The sequence below is a fragment of the Sciurus carolinensis genome, chromosome 17 (genome assembly GCF_902686445.1).
Source record: "Sciurus carolinensis chromosome 17, mSciCar1.2, whole genome shotgun sequence".
Taxonomy (NCBI): Eukaryota; Metazoa; Chordata; class Mammalia; order Rodentia; family Sciuridae; genus Sciurus; species Sciurus carolinensis.
This window is the reverse complement of record NC_062229.1, coordinates 7,352,690-7,370,482: the sequence shown is the minus strand read 5'-3', so window position 1 is coordinate 7,370,482 and position 17,793 is coordinate 7,352,690. Positions and strand designations below refer to the sequence as shown.

Sequence of the window (17,793 nt, the reverse complement as noted above, 5' to 3'; positions counted from 1 at the left end):
GGAAAAGAATGAGTGGAAAGATAAAGAAATATATGGACCATCAGTAGCAGTGTATCGTGGATATGTGTAAGAAAATTCCTCCTTTAACACCTTGTTATTGTTGCTTCTGCAGGATGCAATTTTCATAAAACAACTGTACTCACTTCCAGAGAATTAATCGGAGGCGGGGGGTCTTATGCTCCCTTTTTGGCTAGAATAGGAGTGAGGTTGCGCATCCGATCTGTGTACTGAAGATGGATGAAGTGTCCTCCAGAAGCAAAGACACACTCAGTGATTGACTGGAATCTTGTTCTGAAGGATTATCTCTGGGAGGAGGCTCTGAAGCTGCTTCCTGACAGGGACAGGGCTGTTGAGTGACATCACATGCCAGCTTCTATTGTCTCTCTATCCCTGTGGGCTCTAAATGAAAGGTCCTCATTAAACTAACTATTTTACTGTCTTTCTAATCCCAGGAGTGCATGTCCTAAAAGACCAAGACTTTGGAGGTGAGGAGTTCAGGACAGACGATATCCTGACCCCAAGGCCAGGTGTTCCCTTGTTTCTGTTCATCTCCATTTGTAGACCTTCCACATGTAACACACACCATAACTATGATAAAGTCCAGTGTTCCTTTAAGTTACAAACTAAGGCACATCTATTAAATTATCTATTAAACTTTATCTCCAAGTCTGTTTCCTATCTTAATTGTGAGAATGTCTCATGTATGTGTGTGTAATACTGTCATTTTAAATGTTATCTAGATCTTACAAAATACAGACGTCACTCAGGCATGTCTTTTCTTAACTCTAATTGTATTAATTAAACCTTAATTTTTGCTTTTCATATTTAGCACAGATGATTATAATCTGCTTTCAATGATCATGGCTAATGACCAAAAATACAGATAGGACCATGACTCTTTGTTCAGAATTTGAAAATATGTTCTTCAATACTGTCACAATAGTTTTAGTAGTTTTCTTCCCTAAAGGAGATTGTGAGTTGAAATTATCGTTCTTCACACTTAGTGAAGAGATATGTTAATTATTTACAAAATCATCAAAAGAAAGAACTACGCAAATGTGTCCATGAACTCAGCACATCTGTTTCGATTTTTGACATCATTCAAGGAGTTAAAGTGGTGTTCATGTTAGTGTTCACCTTAAAGATTTTTAAACTTAAGGGCTTCAGTTTGTTCATGTACTATCAGCATATTTTACATCATGTTAACTTGTTACACATAAATCTATAATTCCAAATAGATTGGATGTTTCTTGACAAGAGGGGATGTATATGCACGTGTGTGTGTGTATGTGTGTATATATACATGTGTGTATATATACACACCCAGGGGCACTCAGTCACTGAGTCACATTCCCCTCTTATTTTGAGACAGGGTCTCACTAAGTTGCTTAGGGTCTCAGTAAATTTCTGAGGCTGGCCTTGAACTTGTGATCCTCCTACTTCAGCCTTCTAAGTTTCTGGGATTACAGGTTTATAGGTGTGTGCCACTGTGTATGGTGCATGTGATATCTTTCTTCACCATTTTAGCCCCATCAATGTCTAACACACATGAGTCATAGTTAAAATTAACAAAGACATCATTGGGATTACAAAACGGTCATTTTTTCTGTGCACCACAGAAAGAGAACAGCAAATATAAAAAAATAATGTTTTTCAGATACCAGTAAAGAACATGACAAAATTTGCCAAATGGGTAGAAGCCAACTGCTCCATGGATTTATCCCCATAAGCAAGAAGTATTTTCTCTTTCTAGATATTGCAAACGTGGTGTTCTAGAGGACCAGTTGCTATGGGCAGAGATAGAGATTTCTGCTCAAGGAGTATGGGTGAGTTCAAGAATCAAATATTACCAGACCCATGACTGTGGGCCTATAACCTTATAGTTGCAGAAAAATCTATAAGGAAGAACAGAATCAAACTCAGTAATGACTTGTGGATGGGTTTTTGATGTGATGTTCTTCATATCTTCAAACATACAAACTCATTAAACAGAATTCTGGAGTAGAGACCTGACTGATGATGGGTGAGGCAACTGTGACCCCACCAGATAAAAATTGTGTTTGCATTTGTATTGATTGATTGACACATTAGAGTTATACATAATATTGGAGTTCATTTTGGTGTAATTATATAAGCATGGACTATAATTTGCTCCATTTCAGTCTTCAGTACTTTCTCTCCCCGCCACCTTCTAATCTTTCTTCCCCTTCCTCTACTCTACTGGCTTTCCTTCTACTCATTTACAATTTTACAAATTTGTGCTTCATAGATACACTTAAAGGTAAAATTTACTGTGGTATATTCATTTACTTACATAGCATAATTTCGTCAATTTATTTCCACAGTTCTTCCCTTTCCCCATTCCTCCTTCCTCCTCCACAATCCCCTTCCTCCTCCTCAATCCTCTTCCTCTACTCCACTGATCTCTCTTCTGTTTTCATGGATTTCCTCCTCTTTCCACATTTCTTTACTCTAGCAACAGAATATGAGAGAAAACATTCTTGGCTCTCTGAGTTTGACTTATTTCACTCAGCATGATGCTGTCCAGTTTCATCCATTTACCAGCAAGTGACATAATTTTATTTTTCTTTATGGCTAAGTAAGACTCCATTGTGTGTATGCATCATGCTTTCTTACTGCAATCATTGATTGAGGGACACCTAGGCTGTTCTCATAAACTGGCTATTGGGAATTGAGATGCTATAAACATTGGTATGCATAAATCACTGTAGTATGCTAATTTTAGTTCTTTTGGATAAATACCATGGAGTGGGATAGCTGGGTCATGTGGTGATTCCTTTTCTAGTCTTTTGAGGAATCTCCATACCACATTTCAGAGTGGTTGTAGTAATTCTTAGTCCCCCCATCAACATATAAGTGAACCTTTCCCCATTTCCTTACCAACATTTGTTATTATTTGCATTTAGATAATTGTTATCCTAACTGGAATGAGATGAAATCTTCGTATAGGTTGGATTTGCATCTTTCAGATTGCTAAGAGAGATAAACATTTTTTCATATATTTGTTGAGCATTTGCATTTCTTCTTTTGAGAAATGTCTCTGCTCATGTCCATCAAAAGCACCACTGACATGGACACCCTTCCTATGTACTAGCTTCTGCTTCTCTTTCAGTACATGCCTTTAGAGTCACAACCATATTCATAAATTAAATCAAGAAATCTGACATCACAGTTCAACTTGAAATAAGATATGTATGAATATATCAACATTTAAATACAAGTGATAAAGCAGAGTGTACCATAATAATGCAACAGGGATCATTTCATTTATTTCTCTGTAAAATTTGAATTTGGCTTTGAACATTATAAACAGAATGTTTCTAATAGAGTCTCTGTTATCAAAATGCACTAAGCATTTAACAAATATCTCACTTCCCTTTTAGAATTTCACTATGAAGTTTTCCAGATTTCATAGTATTGGTTCATGTGTGTATTATCAACATTGTTACAGAAAATTCCAAACTAACAGAAAAAACAGTTAATTTGTGGTATAAAGCACCTTTGTGATTTTATGTAAAAAACCTGAGGGCATATTTGTTAACCCAGCAAACTAGATTTGATTGATTGATGTGTTGATATCTTTAAGACAGGAGATATTGTTGCAAGAACATATACAGTAATCTTATTGTTTGAAAAGAGGTTCCATCAATCCATAAATGAAAGACTTCTTTACTGCTGCATTGGCAATACAGTGAATGGATGAACTGTTTCATAAAACTTGCTAAAATGAAAATGAATTTGAATACCTTTCTCTTATCAAAGTCAGAAATATATTTCAGATGGATTCAGTCTCAATTTCAAAAGGAAAGACTATAAATTATTTTTTCAATGTCAAGGCTTATCGAGTATAGATGCAGAGGGAAAATACTGACAAATTAAATCATGCTAAAACTAATCACTTTTGGATATCCATGATACAGTAAAAAGCATATGGCAAAGGAGGCACTCTCTTAAAGAACAAATATTTAATGCTAGTTAATAAATTTTCTTATTTATTCAATTTATTTATTATTAATTTATATTTATTTATTACGATTTAATATTACAAACAAGAATTGCTATTCCAAATGCATAAAACCTTATAAATTATGAAAAGAAAATTTAAGGCAATGGAAATATCATAAACATTTATTTAACAAGATAGGAAAATAAATGGCTCATAATATGTGACAAGGCTCTGTTTCATAATAAGAAGATAAATTAATTAATATTTTACACCCATTTGTTTGTCAAGGTAAATAAGGTATTCTGCAAGTGAAGTGAAACACAAGAAATATCTAATTAGAAGTTAAATTCACTAAATCATTCAGAAATACTCTTTGTCAACCCCAAGAACTATATACAATAGCCAGTAAATGTACCCTATATGTCTTCCTTTGGAAGACATGGAGGAGAATATTTACAAAATAGAAGAAAAATAGGTGCCCAAATTACATCCACATCCAAAAAATACCCTTTATCTTCAAGGTTCAATACGCAACTCAGACATAGAGCACTGAAAATAGAAAAATAATTGCTAAATAAATAGATAACAGTGGATTTGATGTAAGCACAATGACCAGAAGAACATGACATGTGATTAACCCATTGATTAGCAAGGGTGGGCGTTGGCACATGATTTCTATTCTCTAAACATACTGTCTCTGCTTGTGTTACACAGAGGCAGAGCCTAAAGCAGAGTTTCTACTTTTAGCAATTTTTTGATGGTGTACCCACAGAAAAGGCAAGGTCAAAAAGAAACAAATTTACGTAGTGACATGTACAGGAATACCTGCAACGGTGATAAAAATGCACTAGGGTGGAAGTCACAATTTTGAAGGTTAAATAGTGATCAAACACTGGAGATCAGTACCGACTGGATCAATAGTTTACATCTCTGTGGATACCATACCTCCCATTTTCTCTGTGTCTTCACCACTTCTATCTTATAAAGAAATGTCACTGGGCTCAGGGCAACTGACCCAGGTAAACCAGAATAAGTTTCTCTTCTGTAAATCCTCTTTCCCCCATTATCATATAAGTAACATTCCCTCATTTATCACAATGAGCACAGGTAGTGGTACAGGATCTGGGTATGTGTAGAGGGCTCCCATTCAGTCCTCTACTGAGCTGCAGTCTGGTAGATCCACAGAAAAAGACTAAGGGGAGGATCACCAGTGTTCTACCTCTGGCATCATGTCCAAATAAGACACCTGGGTTTCCTTCTATCACTTGGGTCCCTGAGGGAGAACCAGCACTGTGATGAGCTCCCCTCAGGTAGGACTGAGGGAAGCCCTACTCTCTGTCCCTGTAGAATCTCTGCTCAGAAGTCCTTGGTGTGAAAGGTAACTCTCTGACATTTCAGTTTGTTGACACTGGATTTCTTGTTCTTAGTAGGACTGAAGTCATCTTCCTTGTGAGTTTCAAATATCTTGTACTCATTTCAAAACATGGATATGAAATAAAACAATTTTAATTATAGAAATTGAAATTGAATATGGTAGATGCTGTTACTACCTGAGAAAGAAATTTGCTGCCAGCAATTTGTCTCAGTAATTGCTTTGTGTAATTACTTTACCTCACATTAGGACTAAATCTAAGGAGAAAATTCACTTGAACCACTAATTAAGTGACCATGTGTAAACTATTACCTAGGTATGGCCACCATTGAGTTTATAGTCCTTGGCCTGTTCACTATGTCTAACTTGCCTCTTCTGAGGAAGCACCAGATGTTTTTTTTTTTTTTTTCTACAACTCTGAACTCTGATGTAGGCTCTTCTCCAAAGTAACCTGAATAAATAAATGGTATTAAAAGAACTGAAATCATGCATCTAACATTGCGGAATTAGACATAAAGCAAAGAGGTTATCAATCAAGTCACAAAATACTCAGTCATGTTATCTCATTATTTTAGTGGTGGACCTCTAAAAGAATGTAAGTGACAGGAAAATCAGAATTCTGGACCACAAATAATCCTGTTGCTTTTTGATTTACCCAAGAAACCCAACTACAATGCAAATGACTAATTAAAGATGATCTATTATCCTGCCAGTGAGCTACCTCAAAGTCCCCTTCATGTCCCTGTTCCTCAGGCTGTAGACAAAAGGGTTCAGCCCTTGAGGGACCACAGTGTATATCACTGAAGCCACTGCAGTCTTTCTGGGAGAGTCAGTAAATACAGAGGTAATGTACACCCCAAAAGCTGTCCCATAGAACAAGAAGACAACAGACAGGTTAGACCGACAGGAGGAAAAGTTTTTATGCTTCCCTCCTGATGAGGGCATTCTCAAGACAGAGGACACAATGTGAACGTAAGAGAAAATGATTCCAGAGCAGGGAACACCACCAAATATGCAAGCCACTATATATATCAGGATGTTATAAATGAAGTTATCAGAACAAGACAGCTTGATAATCTGAGCAAGTTCACAGAAAAAGTGGGGGATCTCCAGGTCTGTGCAGAAGGACAGCCACAGCACCATCAGACTGTGAAGCAGGGCATCCACAATGCTAATCAATAAGGAAAACAAGGTCAGCAGTCCAAACAGGCAGGGGTTCATGATGACTGTGTACCTGAGAGGATGGCAGATGACCACATAGCGGTCATAGGCCATCACTGCAAGCAGACAATTTTCTAAGACTGTAAAAGCCAAGACAAAACAGAGCTGGGAGAAGCAGTCTTTATAAGTGATGCTCTCACTCTGTGTTAGGACGTTCACCAGCATCTTTGGAATCATGCTTGTGCTTAAACAGATGTCATTAAAGGAAAGATTAGAGAGAAAGAAGTACATGGGAGTGTGTAGGTGGGAGTCAGAGCTGAAAGCCAGAATGATGAGCAGGTCCACAGGATGGTGACCAAGTACATGGACAGGAACAGGCTGAAGACTAGGGACTCTAATGCTGGGTCATCTGTCAGTCCCAGGAGACGGAATTCTGAAACAGCTGTGTGGTTTATAGTTTCTAAATTGTTGACAAACCTTATGAAATTGATGGGGTGAAAGGTAAAAATTAATGGGGCAGCAAGAGCAGTATCACCTGAGAACATTTTAGGACCATGCTGGTAGACCTCCAGAACTATTTCTATGTAAATTTCTATTAAGCAACCCAGTTCGAGGTAATTGGTTATAATAGTCCTAGCAACTAATATACTCACCAAACCTTGCTCAACACCCACACAAAAATACAAATATATTTCAGAATATTTTAATGTCATTATGTTTAAAAAGCAGCAGATTTCTAGAGTGGGGCAACAGTGAAATCTCCTTGAGGAGAGTATGAGACTGGAAGACCGAAGCCTGAGGGTTATCAGTTCGAACATGTGGGGGAATTTGTCAAGTAGATGAGAGTTGACAGGAGTCGCCTGGGGAGACTGGTTTCTCATCACTCTTGGTGTCCTGTCCTCATTGCTTCCCCAGGATGATATTCTCATAAAACATGGGCTCACCTTACCAAAGCATTGATGAAAGCTCTGTGCCCTCTGCTTGGATTTAAGAGGAATGGTGTTGAACATCTACCTAATGTTTTTTGTAGTACTTGGGATGGAATCCAGGGCCTCACATGGGCTATGTAAGTGCTGTACCATGGAGGCACATCCATAGCCCATCTTACCTGAATGCTGAAGATATAATATCCATCCTCAGGAAATGCAGACTGATTAAATGAATGGATGAGATCCTGGTCAGCAAGGTTCATCTCTGGGAGGAGGCTCAGGTGGTGCTTCCTGGTTGGGGAAGTACTTTTGAGGGAGGTGGTCACAAGTGACTCCTACAGTCTCTTATCCCTGGGGCTCAATATCCAAGGCTCCTCATTAGCTGTTATCTCACTATTCTTCTAATCTCAGGAGTGCATGTCCTTAAAGACCAAGACTTTGAGGGTTAGCAGTTCGGGGTGGCTGATTCCTGACCCCACAGGCCAGGTGTTCACCATTCATTTCCCTCCATTGTTTCTTCTCATCTCCATTTCTGAGTCCTTAAACATGTAACACAGAGCACTTCTTATAAATTCCAGTGTTGCTTTTAACTTACAAACTATGCCATCTCTACTTATTTCATAAAATCTGGAAGACTGGTTCCTGTTTTAGGCATGATAATATGTCTGATATATGTGGGTCTAAATATTGTCATTCTAACAGTTATCTAAATAGTATAAAATACAAACACTTAGGGATGACTTTTCTTTGCTGCCTTTGATGTTAATTTTGTGCTTTTTTATTGAATTAGAGGATTATAGTCTATTTTCTAGGATCATTGCTGATGGTCAAAATTATAGATAGAATCATGACTCTTCATTTAGAATTTGATGAACACATTCTTCAATTTTATCACAATAGTTTCAGTAGTTTTCTTCACATACAGAAAGGGTAGTTGAATTTATGGTTCTTCATTTTTATGTGAAATTATATTTCAAGTTACAAAACCACCAAAAGCAGTGTGTCCACATATTTAGCACATTGTGTTGGATATCACCCATCACTTAATGGAGTTGGTGTTTTATGTTGGTATTTATTTGAAAACCTTCCACATTTAGTGATTTCTCTATCATCTTATGTTTATCAAGTTATTTACATTTAACCTCTTTCCATGTGAAATTATATTTCATTGAATATATTATTTGCAATTTGTGAAGTGATGGATTGTGGTGGTTTTCTTTAACATCTCAACCCTATTTATTTAAAAAGGGGAAAGAGTAGAAAAATGTAATAGATCTTCAATAGGGTTTTGTTTAATTTTTAAGAGAAACTCACATATTGGAGGCTACCAGAAATGACCTCATCAAATCAGAAAAATATGATAGAGAGGACAGATGTGGAAATTTCTAGAACTATGTTCTAGAGTGAACGAGTTCAACACAAGTTAGAAGTGCTGAAATTAACTAGGCACACACATTTCTCTCAATAAAACACAGAAAGCAACTAGTCTTGGAAATGAAAAGTAATTTAAATGTTATAAGTAATACAACATTCCATGGAACATCGCCAGACTCACAAAATTTATACAGAAGTTCTTCCTAACATTCAGGGGAATTGATTAATTGATTTCAACATTAAAGGGTGATTTCAGGAAAGATAGGGAAGGAATATGCTCTATATCATCCACATCGGGTATGATGAATGCAGAAAGGTTTAATACACAAAAGGAAAACCAAAATTAAGGTACTTAGACTGCAAAATTTCTGGCAGAATGATAGAAATACGAGCCCAGAAAAGAATACAGATTGTAACTATTTTTTTTCTCAAGGAATGCAAAGTTGGTTCTATCTCTACATAATCACATGATGTGCTCTTGACTATACCAGGTCTTTTCTCAAATGTCTTCTTCTCAGTGAAGCATCTCATTACCATCCTGTTCCAAATTGAAATACTTTAGGATCATCTTATTTCCTGACATAATCCACAGCATTTCTCAGCACTTAAAAGAACATGATTTTCTTATTACAACCAGTAGAGCTACCAAGAATAATACAGAATCAGAGGTTGATACTGACGAGTTATTAGAACATGCACCTGGAATGAGAACCTGGGGAAGAGAAGAGCTGGAGAATAGATTAGGTTGAGGGACAATTTGTGATAGAACCACCAGTATTCTCTGACCTGACTGGGGATTATGGAGATGAGATGAACCTTCACCTTCTGGTATGACCCCAAGAAGAGCAAGTGAGTCAGGGTTTAAACTGCAGAGATGGGCCATGGATGTAATTTGGGAAGGGGATGTAATCTTGGTTGCAGTCCATCTCTTTATTTATTTATTTATTTATTTATTTATTGGTGCCCGGAATTGAACCTAGGGGCGCTTAACTCCTGAGTCACATCTGCAGCCCTATTTCATTTTTTAATTCTGGGACGGGGTCTTGCTAAATTGCTCAGGGTCTCCCTAAATTGCCAAGGCTGGCTTTGTACCCTCAATCCTTCTGCCTCAGCCTCCCAAGCTGCTGGGATTATAGACATGCACCACCAAACTCAGTCCAGTCAATCTGTGCTACCGAGGAATTCCCAGAAGGGATCCAAGAGCGAAGGGTTGACTGCCAGCAGCCCTCAGCTGCTGTGGTGATAAGTCCACCTCTCCTGAAAAGAGATCCAGATACCACCTCACATGCCTTTCATGCTTGTTTCCCTGGTGCATTGTCTATTTTTCTCCTCTCATGGATGCCTCAGGATGTCATGAATGAGGGCACTTGACAGATGGACTTGATGATCTGAGTGAGTATGTAGAAGTGAGGATCTCCAGGTCTGTGCAGAAGGGAAGTCATGGCACCATCTGACACATCAGATCATCTACAATGTTGTTGAACAGAGAGGACTGAATCAGCAAGACTCAGAGGGGCAGGAGTTCATGGTAACCATTTATTCCAAGGGGTGAGTGACAGTCATGAAACTATTACAGGACATTACTGCAAGGGAAATTTTATAAGACAGTATAAACCAAGACAAAGCATGGCTGGGAGAGAAATTGTGCTTAAGTGATGCTCAGGTCCTGTGCTCTGATGTTCCCAGGACCTTTGGTACTGTCCTTGTGCTTAAATAGATGTCAGTCAAGGATGGGAGGGAGAGGATGAAGCACAGCTGGGTGTGATGAAGGGCATCTTCCTGTACATTAATAAAGAAATTTTCACTTCATTCTATGAGTTACTGTTTAATGATTTTCAAAAGTACCTTTCATCACGGTCTGACTTAGCATGAGATACTCCTCGAATATATTACAAGAAAGCAATGTATTTTTTCTTGTTTTATTTTCTTTTGGACCCCTAACCCAGGTTTCCTGGAATCTACACAAAGATTGCCTGTGTACAAGAGTTTCTCTGTCCTATGAACTGTGCAAAACCCTGTCTACCTACTCATTAAAAATAATTTCTTCCTGGTGTATTATCAAGGTCTTTGTTTTGTAAGTTTTATTTTATTTTTAGGGGCACAATTGTACATTTTTATTGGGTGCATTCTGATAGTTTATCACATGTGTACACTGTATAATGACCAAATGATTCATAGATGGAATCTAAAATGTTGATCTCAGAAGTAGAGTGTAGAATAGTCGTTACCAGCATCTAGGAATGACAGGGAGGAGGGAGATGTGAGGAAGTGTCAGTGAACAGGTGCCAGGTTTCAGGTGGAGTGGAGGAGTAAGTTCTGGTGCTCTATTGCACAGTATGGTGACTGGTCAGTAATACTACATGCTATATTTCACAGTGGGATATTTGAAAGCAGAGGGCATCTATGACCATATTTATAATTGTGTTTAAATTCATCTCGCAGCTATTCATTTTCGGAGATCAAAATGGATGTTTAGTCACTATACATTGTGAAGATTGAATTTGAAAATGAAGCATAACTTAAATCTGTTTTTCTTATTCAGGACTTTATTAACAAAGATGCTTAGAAAAAAGATTATAAAATTTTAGAAATAAGATTGGTTGTTTTTCAGGCATGTAAAGAAAAATTTTAATAAAAGAACTTTTATGTTTTTAAGTTGAATTTTTAAAAAATTTAAACAAAATATTTTCCTTAAACTTTTCAGATTGCATTTGTCTATGGGTAACTGCAGAGAAACCACAGATAAAGAGGGGCTACTGAACTTTCTCAAATGTGAAATGGTGGATATGATAATTTACTTGACTATAATAATCATTTCACATGGCATACTTTAAATGAATACAATAAAATTAAATGAAAGTGCTATTTAAATACCTAAAAGATAATTAAATTTTAATATCATCATGTATCTTGCAAAAATATACAGCAAGGACAAATTTATCATCAGTAAATCTCAAATACATCAGGGCAAGTAAAAGAAGGCACAGTTCAACAATGTGTATTCCATATTTTACAATAAAAGTTAATTTACAAAAAAAAAGAAGTTATGTTTAATATGTTGCAATTCAACTTTTGGTACTGAGGATTGAACCCAGAGCTGCTCTTCCATTGAGGTACACCCCCAGCCCTTTTATATTTTTATTTTGGGACAGGGTCTCACCAAGTGGCCCCAGCTGGCCTTGAACATTTGCAAAGCTCCTGCCCCAGCCTCCTCAGTTGCTGGTATTACAGCTGTGTACCACTGTACCCAGCACAATTAAACTTTAACAAGGTAAAATTATGTGTCATATCTTAAACCAAACGGAGAAATACTGGAAAAAGGAAAAAAATGACTAACACACAATTCTGGAGAGTGGACACCCTGGGAGAGGTGTCGTGTAAGAATATGCACAGGCAGGCAGTCCAGAGATCGAGTGCACTCCCCTGGAAACAGCTGAAGCTGATTCCAGGGAGCTGTGCTTGGAAGTCCTCAATTAAGTCTAATTTATTCAAGATGATCATTTTGTTGGAGCAAAGTTGAGTGGCATTTTTTTTCTTATTTGAGATAGAGTCATTCTTATGGATACAAATCAAAAATTTCATAGCCATGTCAAATCTGTGAGTGGGCAACTCAGCCCGATTTCATAGATGAGAAGCCAAGAGCAGTGGGTGGTCTGGGCGCTATGCAGGCAGAATATTTATCAGCCTCCGGGCTGTGTTCACAGAAAGGGTTAACAGCCAGCAATGCATAGCTGTGGTGTTCTCTGGAGGATTATCTCAGTTCAATAGTATCCTGTCCAGATAATCAGCCATCACAGCCCTGGTGATAAAGCTCACAATGTAATAAGGCTATTAAACTGGGAATAACTTCATGGACTGAGGTGAAATTTAGTCCTTCAGCTACGCCTGGATCTTTCTTTCACTCCTTTGCCCTATATGACCTGCTGTCACTAAACTTCACCTGAGAAATACCTCCAAATCATTAGAGGAAAATCCTTTGCTTATGTTCTGCTACTATGAAAGATGACCAACAGATCAAGCTTAGAATGGTCACAGGTGTTTTCAGGGGACGAAGTCATCTTTCAAGTCTAAGTTGAAACACTGGTAGCATAAGGGAGTCTAATCGTGGTAGCATAGGAACGTGATGGTGGAAGAACTCACCATGTGGCTTACTCGGTGTTCTTTCACATTGACTCATTCTGCAATCACAAGAAAGGAGAGGTTCTAATGAGTTTCTTCAAAGTCTCCTTCATGTCCCTGTTCCTCAGGCTGTAGATAAAGGGGTTCAGCATTTGATGGACTACCGTGTACATCAATGAAGCTATTGCAGTCTTTCTGGTTGAATCAGTAAATGCAGAGCTAAGGTACACCCCTAAAGCTGTCCCATAGAACAAGGAAACGACAGATAGGTGAGACCCACAGGTGGAAAAGGCTTTATGCTTCCCCCAGAGGATGACATTCTCAGAATGGAGGAGACTATTTTAATGTAAGAGTAAATAATTCCAAGGAGAGGAACACCACCCAACATGCTAGTCAATACATATACTAGCATGCTATTAAGGAGGGTGTCAGAACAGGCCAGTTTATGACCTGATCAAGTTCACAGAAAAAGTGGGGGACCTCCAGTTCTGTGCAGAAGGACAGCCCCAGCACCATCAGACTGTGCAGCAGGCCATCTACAATGCTGATGGTCAAGGACAACAGGACCATTAGGATGCACAGGTGGGTGTTCATGATGACTGAGTACCTGAGGGGATGGCAGATGGCCACATAACGGTCATAAGCCATTGCTGCAAGGAGAAAGTTTTCCCTCCACAAAAACCAGGACAAAGCAGACCTGGGTGAGGCAGCCTGAGTAACTGATGGTCTTGCTGTGTCTCTGGATGTTCACCAGCATCCTGGGGACTGTGCTGGTGCTGAAGCAGATGTCAGTGAAGGACAGGTTGGAGAGGAAGAAGTACATGGGGGTGTGGAGGTGGGAGTTGGAGAAGATAGTCAGGAAGATGAGCATGTTCCAAAGCACTGTGACCAGGTACATGAACAGGAACAGACCAAAGAGGATGGGCTGCAGTTCAGGATCTCTGAGAGACCCAGGAGGAGGAGTTCTACTGCACCCGTTTGGTTTTCTGATTTCATGTTGCTGAGGAGAAAAGAAAAGATGATGGAACAGAGTACGTGTGCCAGTGTCTGTTATTTTGAAAAGCTTTCACATAAACTTTGTGAAGAGAGTATTGCTAGTCTCTCTCTCTGTCTCTATCTCTCTCTCTCTCTCCATCTCTCTCTCTCTCTCTTCCTCTCTTTTTCTTTAAATGTTTTTCTTTCTGTCCTACTCTCTACTACCCTACTTGATAGTCTGGAATTTTTATTGGAATGCCCACTCTTTTCCACATTGTACTAATGACTAGAAATAAAATACAAAGTGATATATCAGTCTTAAAATACAAAGTGATATATCAGTCTTAAAATACAAAGTGATATATCAGTCTTAATCCTGAATATTTCCTAAGCCTAAAACCATCAGGAAAATCCAAAACCAAACTACATTAACTTTTATTTAACAAATACAGTATTAGTCAGGATTTAAGGTAGACACACCCAAGTTAGACTCTGGCTTCAGTGCTTGGTTCACAACCAGTGAAACACTTTCACTGGTTGGTTCACTGTGTGAGAAGACTCAGTCTCCGCATCTGTATAACCAGAGCCATTAAGACACTCCATGGGAATGTTATGAGGATGCACAGGGGGAAGGGCCTGATATGAGACTTTCCTTTTTTTTTCCCCTGTTGATAAGTTATGTTTATTTCTTTTTGAAATTTGTTTAATTAGTTTTCCATGAAACTTAATATTGTTATTGTTACTTGCTTCTGCTGTGGACATGACCAGAGTGCCTGTACCCATCATAGTAGATGAGAAATGATGGGTGGGACAAGTGAATAAGATGAACAATGGATCTTTAGTTGATAACTGCCAATTTCAGGGAAGAATCAGTGTATTAAATCTCCCCCTACCCCAAGAATCTCACACATATGCAGAAACAGGAAAAGCAAATGATTCAATGAATATCTATTATATTTAATGTTTATATCTCTATTCTCCTGTGCATATAACAATACATCTAGAAATAAAATAAATAAAAGCTGGACGTAGCAACACAAATAGAAAATGGGTAAGCAAGAAAATTTTCTTAAAAGACACAAACAGCATGACAAAATTTAAGAAAGTTTAAAAATAGCATTGACAATAATATAATTTTTTATAAATATGAGCTATTCAAAACATATAACAATAAACAGACAAGTATCCACCACTAACCATCAAATTAAAATATAATGCCATGTTTGCATTAAAATATAGTTTATTTTTGTTTCTAAAATCACAGGAAGACTGTGTGTATTGTGTTCCCCAAGGAACTGTGCTGTGCTGCAGTTGAACCCTTGTTCCCCAGGCTTCCAATGCTCTGAGTGATTGCATCTGCAAATTGAAGAAGACACTTTTGGGTAACCCTCAGATGTGGCTGGCGTTTAGCCAAGAGGTGGCGCATAGTTAGTGTTAACACGGCGTGATCTACTTTTGCCTGATTAGTTAATGTCTCCTTTGTGCTAGTGGTCAACAGATATTCCTCATTCTTTCTTGATTGGTACCGAGTGCTTCAATTTTGCTAATCGTAAGCTGATTGGCTGCCTTAGGTATATAAGACACACACCTATAGGAAGCACCTAGGATAAGCTTCTCTTCCTCTAAAATCAAGCAAGCCTCTTTTTCCTCAATAAGGTAGGGAATAAGCAAGCAAGCAAGGAAACAGCACAGAAATAGAAGTAGTTTATTTCCAGTCCACCTCTGATAAATACCCATGCTATTGTTGCTGCAAGAAGTAACAAATATCCGTGGGATTGTTGCCACAGGCAGTGACAGCAAATCACATTGCCATCCTGTATCTTATAGCTTTGCGTGCTGAGCCTGGCATTGTTCTAATTGTTCAATAATATTTTAATCAGCTCTTAGTCTTCATATATTTTTCTCTTTCTCTAGCATAACTACCTTACTCCATTCCAATATTTTATTAATTCACTACTTATTTATGCTTTCTCTAAACAAGAGGCATTTCTATTATGCATTCCCTATGCACACATACACATATGTAAAGATTGTAATGCACAAATCAATTTAAACATATGAGGATGGTTTGAGGTTGTGTTTGCCTCTGAAAAAGGAAAAGAATGGAGAGGAATGTGAAGCATATGGTGTATCAATGAGCATAGTTTGGTTATTTTAGCAAACATTCTGGTTAAATCTGGCAGCATGTGTTCGTACTTATTTTCTCTATCACTCTGTGCTGTTTGGAGTTTTAAAATTTAAATATATCATAGAATGCTACAGACAATCATGTATGCTAGATCAAAGACTTGGGTTTCCCTTACTCTCCATCTGCTCTCCCCAAGAATACTTGATGACAGGAGACAGTGTCAGCAAATCCACAGAGGAGCATGAAGAGTGAACACCTCGGTGAACATCATGACGTCAATGTTTATTTCTTATGAACTTACAATAAAAGTCTGTCAATTATAATAAATAAATGAGACCTAGATGTAGCAAAAAAAATTATGTAACTATAAAAAATATTGTTTAGCAATACATCTACACCATGGTAAAATTTAACAATTATAATACTACAGATATTAAAAATTTAACTTCTTATAAAGCATTTCAAGTATTCAAAATGCAGTTCAAAAATAAGAATGAGCCTCAGCAGCTCTGAAAAAATCAAATAAATAAATATAAACTGAACAAAGACCTGGATATTCACCACTCATTAAAGTAAATGTATTGCCATGTTAGATATTGTTAAGAAATAAAATAACACATCTTATGTTTGCATATTCTTTATCATCTGAGGATCATGCTTTCCCTTCCTCAGGGGAACCACATTATTGAACCTGATCTTGATTATTCTCCTCATCATTTAAAAAAATTGAGTGAGTCTATCTGTAAACCATGTATTTGTTTTTCTTTTTCTTTTTCCCTCTTAAAAAGTCACACATATCAGTTCTAAGTATTAGCAGGGTTACATGATATTTGCAGTCATGCATACAGTATGCACACATCAAATTCAACCACCCATTCCCGTCTCCTCCACACCCCTCCCAGTCCCTCTTAATCACTATTCTGTGTTTTAGTTGATAGTTTTCATTTTCACATATGTCTTATTCTGCATTTTAAAACCTTACATAGAACATGGCATTTGCCCCTGGATTGTTTATAAACAATATGTTTAATCACTTTTTAATCTTGGTACATTATCTCTGGTTAATTAGCTGTAATGATCTTACTTTTTTCTAACATCTTGTTACATCACACACATACACATACATGAACACACACAGGCACAGTACACATTGTACAATGCATATGTAAACCAACACATGTATACATAACTGTATATATTACTCTTACACACACGTACATATGCATAGCCATGTGAAATGCAAGCGTGCTCACAAGTAATAGTATGCAATGTGTAAAATTGTTAAAAGATCATGTGAAGTCTCATTAAGACCATGCTGCCTCTGCAAGCAGAGAGAATGGAGAGAGACCTACAGGTCCATTAGAATTATGCGTGCTCTTTTGTTATTTAAAGTAAAGAACTCTGATGGCTCAGTGTCAAAACAGCCTCATTTTGGAAGAGTGCATACGTGTATATTTGTTGTGTTTCTCTGTGCTGTTCTCCCTTTTCAAATTTCAGCACTTCATAGATTAATAGAGAAAATAAGGCAGACCAGTATGTAGTCTATTCGCATCCTCTCTTCCCTTGAACCCCTGGCTCCATTCCACTGGTCCCCCTTCTACTGCTATTATAATTAAGTGTTAGTGCATTATAATTATACACAAATTTGGGATTAATTGTGGTATTTTCATACTTGGACTTATCATAATTTGGTTCATTTTTTCCCCAGTTCTTCCCCTTCCCCTTTCCTCCACCCTCTCTCCAGATCCCCTTTTTCTACACCATTGGT

The 17,793-nt window shown here is 37.7% G+C and overlaps 1 protein-coding gene and 1 pseudogene across 1 annotated transcript; both read right to left on the bottom strand.

Annotated features, from left to right (window-relative positions):
- Positions 1–6,056: 6,056 nt before the first annotated feature.
- LOC124967910 (olfactory receptor 7G2-like) lies at positions 6,057–6,797 on the bottom strand. The gene has a single exon (XM_047530349.1). It carries the CDS (start codon positions 6,789–6,791, stop codon positions 6,057–6,059), a length of 735 nt encoding a protein of 244 aa, XP_047386305.1. The 5' UTR covers positions 6,792–6,797.
- Positions 6,798–12,987: 6,190 nt separating this feature from the next.
- On the bottom strand, positions 12,988–13,918 carry LOC124967909 (putative gustatory receptor clone PTE03; annotated as a pseudogene).
- Positions 13,919–17,793: the final 3,875 nt, after the last annotated feature.

What these genes read in the sequence shown, in the direction of transcription:
- LOC124967910 (XM_047530349.1), bottom strand. Translation starts at nt 6,791, where the DNA reads ATGTACTTCTTTCTCTCTAATCTTTCCTTTAATGACATCTGTTTAAGC.